Source organism: Nyctereutes procyonoides, unplaced genomic scaffold (assembly GCF_905146905.1).
Source record: "Nyctereutes procyonoides isolate TBG_1078 unplaced genomic scaffold, NYPRO_anot_genome, whole genome shotgun sequence".
Lineage (NCBI taxonomy): Eukaryota > Metazoa > Chordata > Mammalia > Carnivora > Canidae > Nyctereutes > Nyctereutes procyonoides.
In genome coordinates, this window is record NW_026575043.1 from 57,777,089 (window position 1) to 57,798,326 (window position 21,238).

At 38.9% G+C, this 21,238-nt stretch overlaps 1 protein-coding gene across 9 annotated transcripts in view; it reads right to left on the minus strand.

The window, feature by feature from the left end:
• The window catches only part of MPHOSPH9 (M-phase phosphoprotein 9), a 65,315-nt gene that overhangs the window by 34,973 nt on the left and 9,104 nt on the right, over positions 1–21,238 (minus strand). For 8 of the 9 annotated variants that reach the window (XM_055321988.1, XM_055321983.1, XM_055321981.1 and 5 more), the window contains 8 exons: positions 15,628–15,717; positions 14,900–15,420; positions 13,913–14,036; positions 9,287–9,377; positions 7,704–7,810; positions 3,952–4,077; positions 3,336–3,793; positions 2,843–2,998 (listed from right to left, as the gene is read on the minus strand). In XM_055321988.1, coding sequence (XP_055177963.1) covers positions 2,843–2,998; positions 3,336–3,793; positions 3,952–4,077; positions 7,704–7,810; positions 9,287–9,377; positions 13,913–14,036; positions 14,900–15,420; positions 15,628–15,717 — 1,673 coding nt within the window. The remainder of the gene's footprint in view (positions 1–2,842; positions 2,999–3,335; positions 3,794–3,951; positions 4,078–7,703; positions 7,811–9,286; positions 9,378–13,912; positions 14,037–14,899; positions 15,421–15,627; positions 15,718–21,238) is intronic. The other variant, XM_055321984.1, reaches the window with a different exon arrangement.

Genomic DNA, 21,238 nt, shown 5'->3' on the forward strand with positions numbered 1-21,238 from the left:
TCATGATCTCAGGGTTGTTAGATCGAGCCCCATGTGAGGCTCCACACTCAGTGCAGAGTTTGCTTGGGATTCTCATGCTCTCTCCCTAAAAAATTAATAAAATCTTTAAAAAAAATGGTTAACATAGTATATTTTGTTCTTTATATTTTACATTAAAAATTAAATTTAAAAAAAAATTAAATTTAGAGGGACACCTCGGTGGCTCAGTGGTTGAGTGTCTACCTTTGGCTCGGGGCGTGATCCAAGGTCCTGGGATTGAGTTCTGCATTGGGTTCCCTGTGGGGAGCCTGCTTCTCTTTCTGCCTATGTCTCTGCCTCTCTCTGTGTTTATGTGTCTCTCATGAATAAATGAATAAAATCTTTTTTAAAAATTAAATTTAGGGGTGTCTGGGTGGCTCAGTGGGTTAAGCATTTACCTTCGGTTCAGGTCATGATCCCGGGGTCCTGGGATGGAGCCCCACATTAGGATCCTTGCTCTGAGGGGAGCCTGCTTCTCCCTCTCCCTCCCACTCCCTCTGCTTGTGCTCTCCACCCCTGCCCCATTAAATAAAATCTTAAAAAAATAAACTTAAATTTAAAAATACAGAAGACTGCATAAAGTCTTGATCTTTGTTATGAAAAAAACCTATATATACATCTGTGCATTATGTTTTCTAAGATATAAAAATGAAGTCTGGAATGTAAACAGAGGCTGGGGAGAGATACTTTTCATATTAGATCCTCGTGTACTTTTCCAAACTAGCATGAATGTGTTATTCTTATAATTAAAGACCTTCTTCGTAAAGTTAATCATCACAGAGCCTCAAAATCACAAAATACACAAGAGAATTTAGTTATCATTCTGACTCAGTGTTAATGAATTGTGAATAAAAGCTAACATTACTTGGTACTGATTATATGCCATGTGTTATGCACTTCACAATCCTCACAATCCTATGAGTTAAGACTATTATTACCATTTTACAGAGGAGAAAACAGAGAAGCTGAATTCCTCCAGGGTTGTAAGCAATCACCTGGGGATTTGAAACCTGGCAGAGTAGCTCCAGAGTTCACTCTGGACCACTGTGCATTAATGCCAGGCAGAAATCAAATACTAATATAACGTTTTTTTTTTTTTTTTTAAGATTTATTTATTTATTCATGAGAGACACAGAGAGAGAGGCAGAGACACAGGCAGAGGGAGAAGCGGGCTCCTTATAGGGAGCCTGATGCGGGACCCAATCCCGGGACTCCAGGATCACACCCTGAGCCAAAGGCAGACAAACATTCAACCGCTGAGCCACCCAGGCATCCCTGATATAACTGTTTTTGAAAGAAAGGGCACCAAAGAGTCAAGTGTAGGTATGTATGTTAACTATATTTCTCTACTTTAACTACCACACTGATTGTAGTATGAGACTGTGTGACGTAACAATCTGGTATCACAGCTTGCCCATGATGTTGTGTCAATGGCCCCATTTACAGTACCAGGGGGATTCTCCCACTTGCAATTTTAAGTTTGAAAAAATCTGATGCATATGCTGACAACTTAAAATCGGTTTTTGTCTTAGATGACTCATTTCTCCAGTTCCAGATGACCGCAACTACTGCTCTGCATTTGCATGCTCTCCATACACTTACTTCTCTGCTCTCCCTGCTGTCACCATTCTAACACGGCCACTTCTCCAAACCCTGACTTCCAGTCCAACCCCCCTACACTGCCTCATCACTCTGTGGCTCTAGCAGCTTCTAGACGAAAAAGGTGCTTTACACAGCTATCATTCACTAGGCACCTTCTCTGGAAGCCTATTTTTAACCTAACGAGGTCTACTGATGGGCTTCTTTCATACTTCCGTTTTTCACAGGTAGTACCTACAGTCATCTTTGTCTTCTTAAAAACAAACAATGACAAAAAAACAAGAACCAACTTCCCTTAGCCTCCCATCTACTCTTTTCCTTTTATCCTAGAACACTTAACTTGGCTTTTTTTCTGGCTTTTTTCAAACTACTGCTTTCTACCACTGCAACCCCAGCCCCAGCCCCACCCCTACCTGCAGCGCCACTCCCAGCAGCACAATGGGAGCTGCAGTAACTCTCAGCAATAAGACTACAGGCTAACTACCACACCAACCACAAACCAGTATAAAGGCTAGTTTTCCTAGAATTTTACAAGTTAAACTATTAACTGGACCAAAAGATTTCAGTTCCCTCCTAATCTTTTTTTCAAGGGGCTTTGTCTTCTTTGCCTTTGAGAAAAATTCTTTGCTATTTCGACCTAAACAGTTTTCAATCTGTTTAAGTGTTATTTAAATGTAAAATATGTTGCAGGCATGCTGTTATTAATACCAGTCAGAGCATCAAATTTTGTTAATGATTCTCTCTCTAAAACAGGTATACAGCTATCCTTAACATAACTGTCCTCTGTGTCTCCATGTTGGTTTCTTTTTTGAACAGGGTAACTGCTTCCACAGGTTCATGACTGTCTGGATTAAGTTATGTGCAATCTGAGTTTAAAAAAAGGTCAAGAATTGCTCAAGGACATTAGTTAGAGATTTCTCAGGAAATCTATACATAGTACTAATCCATCCACAAACAATATTCCATTACATATACAAAATCTGCTCAACTATTTCAGTATTTTGTTCGTAAGAAACAAATGCCCTCACATCAGATATCAGTGTGCTCTAAGAGACTGGTTTAAATCTATAAAAATAATTACTTAGGCAAAAATATCTCTGTTAAAATTTTTAAATTGAAGCATATTTTCAAAGTCTTTTATCACACTATATACACTTTGGAAAAAATGATATAGCCAAGCCAAGTTGGAGAAACACCAACTTTATAGTTGAATTATAAGTTTTACCTGTCTACAAGAATTTGATTGGTTTTCTTCCAATCTTCAGCTGCTGAAATTTCCTTTGCCTCCAGTTTCTGTTTCAAACTATTTATTTCTGATTCATAGTAAGCTCGAAGATCCGCTATATGTCGAGCATGCTTTTCCTTTAGGTTCTGCCTAATTCTGTTGTTGAAAGCAAAAAAAAAAAAAATTTAGGCAAGCGTTTCCTCACTCTCTATCCCACAAGAGAAACCAGTAACACAATCTTTCTCATAGCAAAAGTACAGCCTTTATTCCTGTGTACACCCACAGAAAACATAATAAGCACATTGATGACCAATTAAGCAAAAAAAAAAAAAAAAAAGACATGGATTTTTAGATGTTCTACCTTAAAAATGCTGCTAAATTTTTTTTTAAAGATTTTATACATTAGGGAAGGTCAATAAAAGTCATTTTCATTATTCAAGCAGATGTCATACGAAATCTATTAACATTACAAGCCATGCACTGAAATACATACTTCGACAGTATCACAGGATCTTCCAGGGAAGTCAATGAGATGCACTCTGGGACACTGCTGACTGTCCCTGGAAGCTGGGACTGGCCGACTGAAGCTGAGGTTGCCATGACAGTGTTTTCTTCATCCACAGTGTTGACCGAGATATCATTACTAGTAATGGTATAAACTGAAGGAAATGTGGAACTGGTCCTACTTTCATTTTGGAATCCATGATTCTTCCAAGAGTCCACTGGTAAAGCTTTTGTATTTGAAGGATATTTTGGGAATCCATATAACTGAGAAGCGATATTACTTGCTTGTGAAAATGAGTCTACATCAGAGTGACTAGACATACTAGGTTCAAGAACAGAGTCTGGTGAAAAGGATATTCTGTCATCGAGGGCATTCAAAAAGCCTTGTGGCTGAATCCCTGAAATCTGATTTGGCTTCATGTGTAACGTTGGATCTAGAGTTAGTACCTAGAAATAAGACAGACAATAGTAAGCTTTTGCCCCCAGTACTCAGGGTTTGTTTTTGAGTAGGCTTTAGATCTCCTAGGGAAAATAAAGCTTACGATAAAAGTTCAGAGTTCACGAAGCATCTTTCATTTTCACTCCACAGAGTGTGGACAATTTACCTCTGGTGGATGATTTGGGTTGGAAGCAGAAGTGAGATTCCGCTCAGGTAACTGCTTGTTTTCCCTTTGTTTTTTATGATAAATATCCTTCAGTGATGGCAGCTTCATCTCATTACTAGTATTTGACTTAAAGATATGAAACAAAATTATTTAAATGGTATTATCAATGATGAAAGAAGTTTACTGATATCAAGATCAGCACCACAGAAAGATTTCTGAAAGATTTTAAATGAACTGAGACTCTAAACTTGTCAGTTATAAAACACACTTAGAAGTTCTTACCTGTTAATTACGAGTCTTCTGCAGAATGAAAAAGAATTAATATCCCCTAACAATAAATATTAAGGTGATAATCTGAACCTAAGTTATTCAGTAGCCTAAGAATACTTCCAAAGAATAAAAAACTTTGGTAGTTCCCCCTACTCAAGATAAAAATCAAGTTTTGAGGTAAGGAAAGACTTCATCATGAATGACCAAAGCAGGAAGGAAGACCTCTGGCTAAATTAATAACATGTGACTCAAGGGGACAGGTATATAGAGAGATTTACGTAGTTATTTTCCTTTTTTTTTTTTTTTTTTTAAGATTTATTTCTTTTAGAGGGAGGAGAAATGAGAGAGCGCACACACACAAGCATGGGGAAGGGCAGAGAAAGACACAGACAGAATCCTCAAGCAGACTCCTAGCTAAGTGAGGACCCCCTCCACCTCCTCACCCCTGCCAACACAGGGCTTCATCCCAGGACTCTGAGATCACGACAGGAGCCAAAATCAAAAGTCAGATGCTTAACTGACTGAGCCACCTAGGTACCTCTTCCTATTTTTTTAAGAGTTGGCAGACAAGGGCAGCCCTGGTGGCTCAGCGGTTTAGCGCCGCCTTCAGCCCAGGGTGGGATCCTGGAGACCCGGGATCAAGTCCCATGTCAGGCTCCCTGCATGGAGTAGAGCCTGCTTCTCCCTCTGCCTGTGTCTCTCTGCCTCTCTCTCTCTCTCTCTCTCTCTGTCTCTCATGCATAAATAAAAAAAATCTTAAAAAAAAAAAAGAGTTGGCAGACAAAAAAAAAAGTATTAAAAAGTGTTAAGAATTTATCCAATGGAAATAAGCCCCTTTTAAAAACTCATAAAATGGGAAAAAAATAAAAATAAAAACTCATAAAATGGGGTACCTGGGTGGCTCAAAGGTTGAGCATCTGCCTTTGCCTCAGGACATGATCCTGGGGTCATGGGATTGAGTCCCACATCAGGCTCCCTATGAGAGGCCTGCTTCTCCCTCTGCCTGTGTCTCTGCCTCTCTGTCTCTCATGAATAAATAAAATCTTAAAAAAAAAAAACTCAAAATAAGAAGACATAATATTTCTACAGTTTGAAATTAGGGCTCTGCCACAATGGAAATGTTGCAAAGAGGTTTAAGCTTCAAACATTAAAACCTCAGCCTTAAATTACTTCAAGGTGAGATCTATTGTAGGGCATGATGGTAGACCATTTAACCCTGAGCCTCAAATTTAAACTGTGGACATTCTCTTAATGAGATTATAGATTCAGCAAGAGATCCACCAAAACCATTACAAGAATACAACCACATGTAGCTTTAACTTTGTGTTCCCTTTCTAAACCCTACACAGGCTGCAGAATACGATGAATTAATTCTTTAAAAAAAAACCTCTCTAACTAGCTTGTGAATAAAATAATCAAATTTTTGTGTGTGCATGGGCACCTGAGTGGCTTGGTCAGTTAAGTGTCTGACCTCAGCTCAGGTCGTGATCTCAGGATCTCAGGATCCTGGAATGGAGCCTCACCTTGTAAGGGTGGGGGCAGGTCTCCACTCAGCAGGGAGTCTGCTTATATCTCTCCCTCTGCCCCTCCCCCTGCCTGTCTCTCAAATACATAAAATCTTAAAAAATACTGTGTGTAAAGGCATTGATTTGTTGAATGTAAACCCTTACAATTTACCATAATTTCTGTATTCCTACTTTAGAATTTTACTTTTTATATACGAACAACCTAAAGGCCCTATCAACTCCTAGTCCCTAACCACAGAGCACTATGGATGTGGCCTCAAGCCTAAGTAATCCCTGCCTGTTGGTTTGGGTGAGCAGCTGGAATTCCTCTTTGAGAACTCACTGTACAAGGAACTATTTTTCACCATTTTCTACTTCTATGATTTCATATTTTAACATCTCTGAAGTGAGGATGCCTCTTATAATTAATAGCATCTCACATTGCTTTTGGTCAAGGAGCAACTGTGGCATAATTGTCATCGCCTTCTCATAAACAAATATTGAAGACATCAAAATTGGCCAAACAGGTGTCAGGAGTCTAGAAGAAAATCCTAGAGACTACACTGGAACCCCTGAGAACCAATATTTAAGGGATGGTGAATCCTGTATGTTTAGCAATGTTCCCCCATCTGGGAGCCAAATGTAGGCCAGTCCCATATAACTACTAAAGCCAAGTAAAAACTTGGCACCAAGGCCTTTCCTCCTTTTTTTAAAGAAATGCCAAATCCTCAAAGCTCTTTGATGCTCAAGGAAAACTGTGTGGGAAAACACAGAAACCAACACTGAGTTGAAAACAGTGTAAGCCTCTGTTGGTTAAGAAGTTTTAACAAACATTTCACTTATATTGTTCTTTTTAAGTGTGTATAAGAGTTCTTTGATAAAAATCAATGTTTAATTAGGTCTACAAGCTCTTTTAATAAGAATAAAATATAAATTCTACCTTATCAGTGTTTTCTTGGTAATTTTGGGGGCTTAGAATATGAAACAGAAGTCTTAAAAATGATAGTATCGGGCAGCCTGGGTGGCTCAGAGGTTTAGCGCCGCCTTCAGCCCAGAGTATGATCCTGGAGACCCAGAATTGAGTCCCATGTCAGGCTCCCTGCATGAAGCCTGCTTCCCCCTCTGCCTGTGTCTCTACCTCTCTCTCTCTGTGTCTCTCATGAATAAATAAATAAAATCTTAAAAAGAAAAAGTGATAGTATCTTAGAATCAGCAATATATTCATTTACTGATGGTGCAGGTTATGTCACACGCACACACAGTGAGCCCTGTAATCACAGAGCCCACTAAGCCTTGGCCCTTCATAATCTCACTTCTCAGCCTTCCTCTGTTTCTCTCTTTTTCCGCTCCTTCCCTAAAGGATGGAATGCTGGTTTCTGCCCCACACATATGCCGTTCCCCAATGCCCTACTGATGCAGGTGACTCATGCTTACAGCTCTTCCGGTTACTTTCATTGTAACCTCTCCTTTTCCCCAAACTACCTTCTACCACCTGACCAAACAAAATACAGAAGTGAGATATGTACATGGATATACACAAGCTAGTTTTAATTTATTGTTCTGAAACAAAGAGAATATTTACATCTCTTGCTCAAAGAAAATTACTACATCAAACTAAAATACTCAAAATTATTATACAAATGGGTTAACAGGAGGGTGCGATAAGATGAAGAATCAAAACCAGGTGTAGGAAGAGCAGAAGTAGTTGTCTGCAGACCTACTGTATTTAGAATAGAAGGCACAAAATCATGTCATTTAATTTTACAACACATTATCTGGGCACTTTTAATTCCACTCTTAAGTAACTTTCCTATGAGCCTATAGGCAGTGAATGAGAGACCAAATATGAAAGCAGGTGTAATTTAAAGCCCAGGCTTTTGTCAATATATCAGAAATTGGAAAACACAAAATTTATAATGAAATGGAGTATTTAACTACAACTGTATAACGCAAACACACAATGTGTTTTTAACTTACCTGGCCTGGTGACATATCTGTGGAGGAGGCCGGTACAAACGTCTTCTCTAAAGTTTCAGGCAGGGAGTGATACATGTCCTTCTCTTCCAACTTCCAGTAAGTCAGTCCTATTGTGCACAAATACAAAGAATAGAAGACTGAGGAAAGAAAACAAAAATGCTAAGTGCTTTCTAGGATAAGTTATTTCTACATTTCTAATTTTCTAAAGAAAATTAAATATGAGAAGTAACTAGTTTTAGGCTATCTGGATGTGGGAAGTTGAATTTTGATGGCAAAGACTCTCTTAAATGCCTTAGCATGTAAGAGTTCTGATTTAAGGTTCCAAATATTTAAGACTGAAATATATTATTACTAAAAGGCAAGATATGGGGTGCCTGATTGGCTCAGGCAATAGAGCATGCAACTCTTGATCTCAGGGTTGTGAATTCAAGCTTCATGTTGGATGTAGAGATTATTTTAAAAAATAAAAAAAGTCAAGATAAACTAGTGCAATCTAAAATATATTTCTTAAAATATAACAATTTCTTTATGGACAGTACAGAAGAAGCAAAATAAAGAATTCAATGGTTCAAATACATATTGAGTGTTGACTATGCCAGGCTGGGGAGCAAATGTGAGACATGAACAGTAAGTATATCACAAGATACCCAGTAAGTCAGAAGGAGTAAGCACCCTAATGGTAAGATTTAAAAATCAAGTAAAGGGGAATATGTAGTGTGTGTGGAGGGGTGTTCAGAGTTTGATTCACTGCAAGGTAACAAGACAGAGTAAGCATTTCAGCCATGTACGAGGGAGGTCCCCTATATAAGAGGTGGGGAGAACATTTCAAATATAGAAGCAGCAAAGGAGAACATATCTGGCACATTTAAGCAAACAGCCTCTCTGCTGAAGCAAAGAAAGGGAGTAACAGAAAATGAGGTCAAACAGAACAAGGCTAGGTCTTGCAAGGCCTATGAATGCCTATAAAGACTCTGGCTGTTCTTCTGAGGGAAAGAGCACAGCAGGGTTTTGAGCAGAGGAGTCCCATGATCTGACCCATCTTTAAGAAGGATGGCATAGGCTACTGTGTTGAGAACAGATGGAAGGCTGCAAGGGTGCAGGCAGGGAGGCTGGGCAGGAAGTTGCAGGAACCCAGGTGACACGCAATGGGAGCTCTATGAGGGTAACAGCATGACGGTGGTTGAATTCTGGCAATTTTCATCCTGCAAAGCCAATTCATCCTGACAAACTGGATGTGAGATTGTAGGGAGAAAAAATCAGTATATTACATCATTAAAACTAAAATAAGCTTACCATGGAGAGTAAAGAATGGCTCACAAAGGGTTTGAATTTCTTAATTCATTCTGGAGCACCTAGAAAATCCTGATATGATTTTTGCAACAGTTTGAAATAACTCTTAAAGTATTTTTTCCATCTATCTTTCAAAATGCATAAAATAAATTAATGCCAAGTAAGGAAGTCAGATTTAGCAGAGGCACAACATAACATGTAACAGATTTACAGAAACCATTCTGATACACTGTATAGAATTATCTTCCTATTAGGAATGCAGATACGTTGTTATAAAAAAATAATTATCATACCTGTTCCTGAATCAGACATCCAAGAATCTGGACTCTCATCCGGTCTATTGAGGTAAAAAGCATGAGGATGCTTAGCAGCAGTGAAATTAGACTATAATGCAAGAAAGAAAACTATGAGTTGACAGCTAAAAATCATTAGGCACGAACGGCTGACCCAAAGAATGAGAGCCAAGTGTCAAACGTAGGTACAGAGAAAGGGGGTTCATTAAGGGTTCATTAAGAAGTAAGAAAGCGGGCAGCCCCGGTGGCACAGCGCTTTAGTGCCGCCTGCAGCCCGGGGTGTGATCCTGGAGACCCGGGATCGAGTCCCACATCAGGCTCCTTGCATGGAGCCTGCTTCTGTCTCTCCCTGTGTCTCTGCCTATGTCTCTCTCTGTGTGTCTTTCATTAATAAATAAATAAAATCTTTAAAAAAAAAAAAGTAAGAAAGCCTGGTTTTCCACACAATTACAAGAATGCAAAATGATAGGGATTAACAGTGAAGGATTTTCTTTTCCTGTATGTTTACAAAAGTTTATTTTGCTTCTGTGGAATTGGAAGAACACTGGGAGCTGGTGCTACTTAAAGAGTTCAGAATGAAAATGTATTTATAATTTGCCAGCTACATCCAAAAGAAATTCAAAGTGCCTGGAATTGAAGTCATTTAGTGTCAAAATAAATGTGAAAGCCATAACAATTCATCTTTATCATTAAAAGTACAATAATTCAAACTCTGAAGACCTCATTCAGTAATTAATATGCACTTCGAGTAGTAAACTATGTCTTACATATAGACAACTGGTTACTAAGCCCAGAAAAAGCTCAAAATGCTTATCATCAATTCTAATAAAAATTCTAAGCTATGGACGCCTGGGTGGCTGAGCGGTTGAGTGTCTGCCTTCAGCTCAGGGCGTAATCCTGGAGTCCCGGGATCAAGTTCTTCATTGGGCTCCCTGCATGGAGACTGCTTCTCCCTCTGCCTGTGTAGCTCATGAATAAATAAATACAATCTTTTTTTAAAAAATTAAAAAATAGGGATCCCTGAGTGGCGCAGTGGTTTGGCGCCTGCCTTTGGCCCAGGGCCCGATCCTGGAGACCCGGGATCGAATCCCACGTCGGGCTCCTGGTGCATGGAGCCTGCTTCTCCCTCTGCCTGTGTCTCTGCCTCTCTCTCTCTGTGTGTGTGACTATCATAAATAAATAAAAATTAAAAAAAAAATTAAAAAATAAAATATATTTTTTTAAAAAACTCTAAGCTGGGCAGCCCGGGTGGCTCAGCGGTTTAGCGCCACCTTCAGCCCAGGGTTTGATCCTGGAGACCCAGGATCGAGTCCCATGTCGGGCTCCCTGCATGGAGCGTGCTTCTTCCTCTGCCTGTGTCTCTGCCTCTCCCTCTCTCTCTCTGTCCCTCATGAATAAATAAATAAAAATATTTTTAAAAAATAATAATAATAAGTAAAAAATAAAAAAATAAAAAACTCTAACTGTTCCTCATAGTATCTCTGGAATTGTCACAAGAAATCTGTTTCCAGAGATGTAAAAAGACTATTTTTAATCAGAATTTTTCTTATCAGTTTCACCATTATCAAACTTTTAATTCCCGTTAAAAAGTATTTAAGTTGCATTTGCTTATAATCATCTGTGGACCTATAGCAAAGGTAATGGGATACTGAGGGGAGGGACAGCACTCCACCTCAGCCTCCTAAGATACCATTCAGTCTCTTGTTCATCAAATGAGAAATTCTTTTTTTTTTAAAGATATTTTTTTTAATTTATTTATTTATGATAGTGACAGAGAGAGAGAGAGAGAGGCAGAGACACAGGCAGAGGGAGAAGCAGGCTCCATGCACCGGGAGCCTGACGTGGGATTCGATCCCGGGTCTCCAGGATCGCGCCCTGAGCCAAAGGCAGGCGCCAAACCGCTGCACCACCCAGGGATCCCTCAAATGAGAAATTCTTATGTCATATTTTGTCTCTTCTAAAACTCCTATCTGTTCAAATTTCTGTCAAATATCAGTATTGAACAGATCAGAAAAAGCTGACAGAAGAAGACTAAGTGAAAAATACCAAGTAACACATTTTGTCTTCTTCCCAACTCTGCCGTGCCAAACCTTCATGCATTCAGCCAACAACAGTGGGCTGGGAGGCTCATCTTGCCCGCTACCGCTGCTGCGGTACTGAGCACACCAGGCCTGGCTTTTAATGAGAAAGAAAAGTATGGAGCCATGAAAAGTCCTTCCCAAGAAGCTGGCCAACACCTAGCATAGAAACCTTCAATAATGGCAGCAACAGTCCAGTTGTCCATCCGGGAAGCCACTCCCAAGTCCTGCTGCCCCAGAAATGGTAATGTCAAGTCTGTCCCCAAAGAAAATCCTTATGCTAAACAATAGCCATTTCAAGATGTGCTTCAAAATAGTACCCAAAAGAAACTGCCATTGCAGAAAGAGAAAATTGGACCCCAAGAGAATTCTGACCATAAGGATTCCCTGATTTAGACTGAAACTAGAAAAAAACTAGAGAAGAGGAAAGATGAAATAGAGTTCCAACTTGGTGAATACACAGAATTTAGTTCAGAATTATGCAGGTAAGAAAAGTATTTCAGGTGTGGAGCCTGGATTCACCAACTATCATTACCTGAAAATCTTTTAATACTCCAGTATCAATGAAACTTGATTTGCCATAATGATTTATTACCAAAAATATCACTCACCTTTAAAAAACAAACAAACAAACAAAAAAGAGGCACCAAGGTGACTTGGTTGAGGGTCTGACTCTTGATTTTAGCTCAGGTCATGATCTCAGGGTCCTGGTATCAAGCCCCACATCAGGCTCCAAGCTCAATGGGGAGTCTACCTAAGACTCTCTCCCTCTGCCTCTGCCCATCCTCCAGTGTGGGCATGAGCCCATTCTCTCTCTAAAATAATTAATGGATGAATCTTTTAAAAATTAATCGATTAAAATTTAATTAAAAAAAGGAAAAACACAACTGGTTCAAGAGATGATTAAAGAAAAGGGAAAGCTCAAAGGGAACTATCTCTGCCCTGCTGACATTAGAGGCAGAGCACTCCACCAGACAGGACAGACTTATCCTCAAAGGCATTTCTCAGGTGATTCTCCACCAAATCCAGGACAATAGACTAGGCCAATGATTCCCAAGCTTTGCAGCACTCAGAATCACCTGAGGAGCTTTTACACTTCCCAATGCACAAGGCACACCCCTGCCCGAGGAAGGCAGACCACCTGGTGGTGGTGGCCAGGCATAAGCAGATTTTTCTAAGCTCTTCAGGTGACTCTCTGTCAGGAGAGTTTGTTCTGTCTTTTGTTTTTATTTTTATTTATTTTTTAAAGGATTTTATTTATTTATTAGAGGCACAGAGAGAGGGGCAGAGACATATAGCAGAATACCCAGTGCTCATCCCATCAAGTGCCCTCTTTAGTGCCCGTCACCTGGTTTTCTGCTAGCCTCCCCAAAACTGAGTTTTAGTTCACGTAAAAACAGAAGAAAAACTAGTATGTATGAAAACATTTTCAGGCAGCCCAGGTGGCTCAGCGGTTTAGCGCCACCTTCAGCCCAGGGTGTGATCCTGGAGACCCGGGATCAAGTCCCACATCAGGTTTCCTGCATGGAGCCTGCTTCTCCCTCTACCTCTCTCTCCCGTGAATAAATAAATAAAATCTTTAAAAAAAAAAAAAAGTGGCCAATTTCTAAAGGTATCAAGTTTTTTTTTAAGATTTTTTTTATTATTATTTATTTATTCAGAGACACAGAGAGAGAGAGGCAGAGACACAGGCAGAGGGAGAAGCAGGCTCCATACAGGGAGTCCAATGTGGGACTCGATCCCGGGTCCCCAGGATCACACCCCAGGCTGCAGGCAGCCCCAAACCGCTGCGCCACCAGGGCTGCCCTAAAGGTATCAAGTTTTCAGAGAAACCGGATTTTGCAATTTCAATATATTATACTTAAACAATGTTACTCGATGATAATTTGGGCCAAAAGGGCTTCAAAGATGTTTAAAACTTACTCAGTATCTCTAACTCTTTAACAAAAACAGCTACTAGATTAGCAAAAGGGCCACAAAGACTTTAAACATTTAATCTCTCATAATTTGGATTACAAATGGAGTTGTCTTGAAGCATTCACACATATGGTGCTACTTCTTACAACATAATAGTAATACAAATTATTTGAGGGTTTAAAAAAAGTTAAATAGAAAAAAAAAAAGTTAAATGGGGGATCCCTGGGTGGCGCATCGGTTTGGCGCCTGCCTTTGGCCCAGGGCGCGATCCTGGAGACCCGGGATCAAATCCCACGTCGGGCTCCCGGTGCATGGAGCCTGCTTCTCCCTCTGCCTATGTCTCTGCCTCTCTCTCTCTCTCTGTGTGACTATCATAAATAAATTTAAAAAAATGTTTTTCATATTTTGTAGTACTTTATCCCTCATTAGTTTTGATTTCCCAACTACAGAACCAGTTCATAGAGCAAATCATTGCTTCCAATCCTCTGAGACACCCAAAGGGAGACAAGTCAATGGAACAAATTAATGCTACAAAAGAAAAGGCAAAAAACGTATGTTGATGAGCATCTAGTAAAGCCAATATAATTATCAGTAGCAGAAGCATCCCAGAATAAAATGACTTATCACCTACTTTCTCAACTGGTGATTTCCTGGCTTGCTCATTTCCTTGCATAGATTTTGAACACCCTTCTTCTGTAAGCGCTCTCTTTGGCTGGTTCTGCTTCAGCTTTTGTGCCCATGATGTTATAGATTTGCTATTCAAAAAAGAAAATCGAAATTATGCTCTTTAGACGCTGTCCTTTACACATAAAACTAAAAGATACCGGCCAGTGGAAAATACTTTGAGTTTTCTAAAAGCAGAGAAAGGATGGATTTTTATCAATTCACCTACACCTCTTTTTACATTTTTTTATTATCAAAGGCAAAGCGAACAAGACTAATGGTGATTAATAATACATACAGCTGTAGCCACAGAATAAAACAAAACTGATCATCGTGGCCCATTCAAGTACTCAATATATCTCTACAGCAATAGCTTCTTTATTTACAAGGACTGTTAATTACACTCATAGGTACACTAGATCTGTGTTGCTATAACTACTTATTTTAGAGGACACATTTTCAAGTATAAAACTGAACATTTAGGGTAAATGACATAATTTTAAATGATTATTTGCTTTACAAATATCCAGCCACAGTTGTCATTAAACTTAGAAAAGCTCCTCTTATACACAAAAATGAATGAGTATGCTTGTGTATGATTTTTGGTTTCAAATTACATGCATGAGTGACAAAATTCCACTGTTGATATATTTCTATACTCTAATTTTTAGCAGGTTTATAGTGACCAGAAAAATAGGAACGGTATTTTTCTGGCAAGGCCTCACACCTTAAGAGGTTAGTAGTCCTACAACATTGCAAATGGAAAGAAAGTCAGATGTTGGTAATACATAGTATGCTTTATTTCCATTTGCCAAAGGCAATAAATACAAGACTTTGGTAAAGCTAAGCGTTCAAATACATCTCATTTTATTCTCAAAAAGGAGCTTGATTTACTAGATTCTAAATGTAACAAACAAGTAAACCTCCCTTCAAATGATAGAGAAATTCTACTCACCTATTTGTTTTTCCACTGTATACTTCCGAAATCTTATTTTCACCAAGAAAACTGTGTTCAAATTCACCAGGAAAAATGGAAATATCTTCCTTTAAAGATGGACAGAACTCTTCAGCAGTGTGTATATGAAAACTCTTGTTTTTTACACCATCTACAAGTGACTCTGTCTGCCCCAAAGGTGCACCAAACTGTCCTTCAGAAACCTCTGCGTGCTCCATGAACTCCTTAGAGTCCTTAGATTTGTAGGTATTTAATTCAGAGACACAAAAGGTACCATACCCACTGCTCACTGAGCTACTATCCACATTGCAGTCTGGTTGTGACGTGGATGTTTCTTGCTGCATTTCGGATTCTTTAGACTTAGGATAACTGATAATAGGTTCATTTCTCTCACTGTTTTCAGAAAAAAAACCCATTTGACTTTCTGAAGATAATTGTTTGCTTAAAGAAGTATCATAGGAAGCCCAGGAAGCATTACTGGTCTGTAACTTGACTAAATTTTTTATCTCCTCTTGTATACGCTGAAAATAAAATTAGAGATTTGGGTAAGAAAGTATACTAAACCTTATATTTTTGTAAATACTATGAGAATATTGCTTAAAAATATGAGCTATTACTCTATAGAGAATGTTTTAAGTAAAATAAACAAAACTGGTATAAAGTATTAACTGCTGCTTCTTGCAAATCTTAGTTTTATAAAAAAAGAATCAATAGAAATAACAACTTACTTGAATTTGGTTGTGGAATTGTTCCTGCTGGGCAACTATCTGTTCTTGGCATTGTTTTTCCACCAAATTGAATAGCTGTAACCACCTGGTCTATTAAATTAAAAGACATTTTAGTTAAAAATAATTTTTCATGTAATATTTCACAGAAAAATCCTCCAGGGGGAAAGAGCCTTTTTAAAATCTATTTTTAATGTAAAATGTATAAGCTGAATTAAATAGTTATAAAGCCATATTTAATGCAAAAATACAAAGGCACAGGCGTGATCACTTCTTTCTTATGTGACCTATAGTCTGGGTAAATTTGAAGGTGTGGGTAAATCTTTTTTTTCAAATGACATCTTAATTTGATGTCATCTGCTATCATTTTGATTCATCAAGAATTGGCAGTTCTACTTTAGATTTGTCTTAAATTTTTCTTTCTTCCCTGGTAATAAAGATTTTCTTAAATAATTCTTAGAGGGCAGCCTGGGTGGCTCAGTGGTTTAGCGACACCTTCAGTCCAGGGTGTGATCCTGGAGACCTGGGATCAAGTCCCACATCAGGCTCCCTGCATGGACCTGCTTCTGTCTCTGCCTCTTCTCTGTGTCTCTCATGAATAAATAAAATCTTTAAAAAGATAATAATAATAATAATTCTTAGAAAACAGAATCCCACACCTAAAACAAGAAATAATTTAGTATTATAGGAATTAAATCCCCAATTTGTTATTTAAGTAAAAACAAAAACAAAAAAAAAGTTTTCAAGTCAGATACTGAAGTGTTTTTTAAGCACTACAGCTGAAAAAGGAATGAAAAATTCACTGTGAAAACCCATGGAACTGGACTAGCATGCCCTCCGGTCACTTTTAGGTCCTGATCCAAAGTGACTCTCAAGAGGAGTCAGTACTCATAACCAAACTACAAAAACATGGCAGAAAAGGAGGCAAGGAGATCTCCAGAGGCTAAATTCAGTCTCAAGGTTAGTGTACTTTCAAGGATGCCTGGGTGGCTCAGTGGTTGAATGCCTGCCTTTGGCTTGAGGTATGATCCTGGAGTCCCGGGATCGAGTCCCACATCAGGCTCCCTGCATGGAGCCTGCTTCTCCCTCTGCCTGTGTTTCTGCCTCTCTCTCTCTCTCTCATGAATAAATAAAAATAAAATCTTAAAAAAAAAAGGCTAGTGTACTTTCAGTAACAGACTTTATGCAATAATACACAATGTGAATAAATAGCTAAAATGAAAAATAGCTTCCCTGTTTAAAACCTTTCAACTAAAAAAAAAAAAAAAAAAAAAAAAACCTTTCAACTGTTTTTCCACTCCTGTCTTCCTTATAGGGTGCTGAATGAACTGGCCTGTGCACAACTCCCAATCTCATCCCTCTCTTTCCCTCTCTCAGTGCACACCAGCCTAACTGGCCTCTACCTTTTCCCTAAACATGCAAAACTGTCTTCCACCTCAAAAGCTTTGCCACTGTACCCTCTACCCAGAAAGTTCTTTGCTCTTATGCTTCTGCCTTTCTGCAATTTCAGCTTAACTGTCACCCTCTCAAAGATAGCTTTTTCCCCAAACCATTCTACAGTTGGCTCTCTGTCATCCTGTGTATTGCCTTCATAACATTTACCACATGAGAGAGCATCTTGTTCACTTTGTTAACCTGTCTCCAGCATCTAGGACACAATGCAAGGAAAGAGTGGGCACTCAGGCAGTCTGAGTATATAAAAATGGAATTTCAGGGGCCCATGGCTGGCTCAGTTAGTAGAAAATGCAACTCTTGATCTTGGGGTCCTGAGGTTGGAGCCTCACGTTGGGGATAGAGTTACTAAAAAGGCGGGGGGGGGGGGGCAGCCCAGGTGGCTCAGCAGTTTAGTGCTGCCTTTAGCCCGGGGCCTGATCCTGGAGATCCAGAATCGAGTCCCACATTGGGCTCCCTACATGGAGCCTGCTTCTCCCTCTGCCTGTGTCTATGTGTCTCTCATGAATAAATAAATAAAATCTTTAAAAATAATGTGAATTTGTAGCTGATTTTTTTCTTGGTACTACAGACTACACAATCTAGAGGCCCTTCAGATTAATGCTGAAAGCCAGTTCTATAACCACAACAGAGCAGAATTAAGTTGAAAGCTATATAACAAGAATGCCTGGGTGGCTCAGCAGTTGAACATCTGCCTTCAGCTCAGGGTGAGATCCCAGGTCCAGGAATCTAGTCCCACATTGGGCTTCCTGGGAGGAGCCTGCTTCTCCCTCTGTGTCTCTGCCTCTCTCTGTGTGTCTCTCATAAATAAATAGTTTACCAAAAAAAAACAAAAAAAAAAAAACCAAAAAAGAAAGCTATATAACAGTATTAAAGAGAAGAAAGTAAAAACTCAGGATTGGAAAAGGAAACCTTCAGGGCAGCCATGGTGGCTCAGTTTAGCGCCACCTTCAGTCCAGGGTGGAATTCTGGAGACCCAGGATCCAGTCCCACATTGGGCTCCCTGCATGGAGCCTGCTTCTCCCTCTGCCTGTGTCTTTGCCTCTCTCTCTCTCTCTGTCTCTCATGCATAAATAAATAAAATCTTTAAAAAAAAAAAAAAAGGAAAAGGAAACCTTCAAATTGAAATAGAACAGTACTGATAGCTAGTATTAATTCTAAATCACCTAGCTTCAGGTTAAGGTAGACTATATCAAATTCAGATCCTTATCTTCTCAATTTATCTACAACATGAAGTAAACATGAAGTAACAAGAAATCAGGCAACAGTGTTCTTATTAAGTTACACTAACTTAAATACTTTAGGCATTATTTTAACCTGATAAAGTTATTAATAACACAGTATTAAACTACAACAACAAAACTACAATGACAGACTAACATACATAACCAAAAAAATATGGCTTCATATTATGTGACACACTTAATGTTAATCCCATCCTTATTATCATTTTCTTATTTAGGATACAAATGAATAGGGCTTACCCAGGATATAAACTGGTAGAGAAGATTTTGTTCTCCTAGTCAGATTTTATAATATTCTAATTTTCAATAAACATATTTAAGAGCATTATAAATGCAGCAAATAACATTACTCACAGAATTACTATTCATTTCTAACTAAAATTAATTACATGACCTGCAATTTACATACTTTTGGAGAATTTGACCATCTAATTAAAGCTTTCCCCTGCACACAGCTTTTGATGCTATTAGCCTAAATGGGGTTGCTGTAGTCTGGCCTCATAAGTATCCCATTGGCTTTGACATCCTAGGGATTCCCAGCTCTCCACTAATAAACTATGTGGTCTTCAACAAGTAAATTTCACTTGTGCTTCTTATGAATTCATAAAATGGGAAGAGTAATACTTCATAGGTGGCTGGGAGATTAAATTTTAAATTCAAACATGATGCATGCGAAGCAGTGATCTCAATGGGGGAACTGTATTTTGAAAACCTGTGAGGTCATGACTGTCACAAAGATAGTGAAGGTACTACCAGCACTTAGTGGGCAGTCCAGGGATTTAAATCACAGGACAGTCCCCAACAATGAAAAACTGTTCTGTGTCCATTTTATATTATAAAAATACCATGTATTTTGCACAGCTTTCCAATCACCAAATTGTCTAGGAATCCAACCACAAAGATGTTAAAGTTTGTCTCAGAGCTTGATCAGAAATTGATCACCATTTCAGAAAATCAAGTCACACACAAAAAAAAAAAAAAGAAAAAAGAAAAAAAGAAAATCAAGTCACCAAATGCCGTGCTGGATCATCAATACAATACAGTTGTATCAGTCCATGTCTGCAGCTGCTGCCATCATGATGAGTCTACATACAAACCCCTGACTGTGCTTCATTTTGTCTTCTAACGTGGATGTACCTGAGACCTTATATACTGAAATATCTGTTTAGATATTATAAATAAGTTTTTATTCCTCCTCCACATCACAGTTAAGAGGATGATAGTTTTTGAGGTGGGTACATGCAGGATATATTTGTGAAGTTCACTTCAGGATAATATAAGCTGATGTTATTTTTAAAATTGTAAAATGTATTTGTAAATTACTAATTTAATTGTAAAATTATAAAATGAGGGCTTTGGGTCTAATGAGGTTGAAAACCACTGACAAAAAGTGTTTACTACTTGGCAAATAGATAATAAATGGTACGGGGATCCCTGGGTGGCGCAGCGGTTTGGCGCCTGCCTTTGGCCCAGGGCGCGGTCCTGGAGACCCGGGATCGAATCCCACGTCGGGCTCCCGGTGCATGGAGCCTGCTTCTCCCTCTGCCTATGTCTCTGCACCTCTCTCTCTCTCTCTCTGTGACTATCATAAATAAATAAAAATTTAAAAAAAAAAAAAAGATAATAAATGGTACGCTTACAGTAACTATTACCATATAACCATTGCTCTTTCATACATAATCAGTAACCCTAAGTGCTAAAATAATGAATTAAGACAAATTAGCTAATAATGTGCTTTAAAAATTTACCATTACAGAAATATTAGAAACAACAAATATTTAAGAATATATTAAATTCTATGTAAATGTGTTAAAAATTATTCTCCATGAATCAAAATGTATAACCTTCTCAAAGTTAAGCAACAATAAACTTAAGAATTCCAGGAAAGGGGATCCCTGGGTGGCGCAGCGGTTTGGCGCCTGCCTTTGGCCCAGGGCGCGATCCTGGAGACCCGGGATCGAATCCCACATTGGGCTCCCAGCGCATGGAGCCTGCTTCTCCCTCTGCCTGTGTCTCTGCCTCTCTCTCTCTCTCTCTCTCTCTCTGTGACTATCATAAATAAATAAATTAAAAAAAAAAAAAGAGAGAGATTCTTTGAATCTCTTAAAAAAAAAAAAAAAAAAGAATTCCAGGAAAGAGGGGATCCCTGGATGGCTCAGTGGTTTGGCGCCTGCCTTTGGCCCAGGACGTGATCCTGGAGCCCCGGGATCGAGTCCCACGTCAGGTTGCATGCATGGAGCCTGCTTCTCCCTCTGCCTGTGTCTCTGTGTCTCTCTCTCTGTGTCTCTCATGATTAAATAAATAAAATCTGTATTGAAAAAAAAAGAATTCCAGGAAAGAGGTTTCAGAAAGAAATTCTAAAGAAATCAGATCTCCAGAGCTCTGAGCTCCACAGAAGGTTTTATGTTTTGTTTTAATAACATAGATTTTACCTTATAAATGGTAGAAATCAAAGAAATGTTACTATTTCTGAAATGAAAATGAAAGCACGAAATTTAGGGAAGAGTCAGGAATAAGACTTGCACAACCCTTAGCCTTCTGATTCTTCCTAAAATGGTACACACTAAAACATCAGAAGATTTTGGGTTTCTTGTATGACACAAAACACACTAATACACTGTGGAAATTCTACTGAAATGACTAGAAGGATATTTCATATTCTGTCAAAGTAAGAAGTATCTTAAACTATTGAGTGGGGGGCACCTGGGTGTCTCAGTTATACATCTGCCATCAGCTCAGGTCATGATCCTGGGATCCTAGGGTAGAGCCCCAATGGGCTCCCTGCTCAGCGGGGAGCCTGTTTCTCCCTCTGCCTCTGAGCCTCCCCACTACTTGTACAAACACGGGCACAGTCTCTCTCTCTCAAATGAATAAATAAATTTAAAGAAAAATATTCACTGAATAATCAATTACATGTC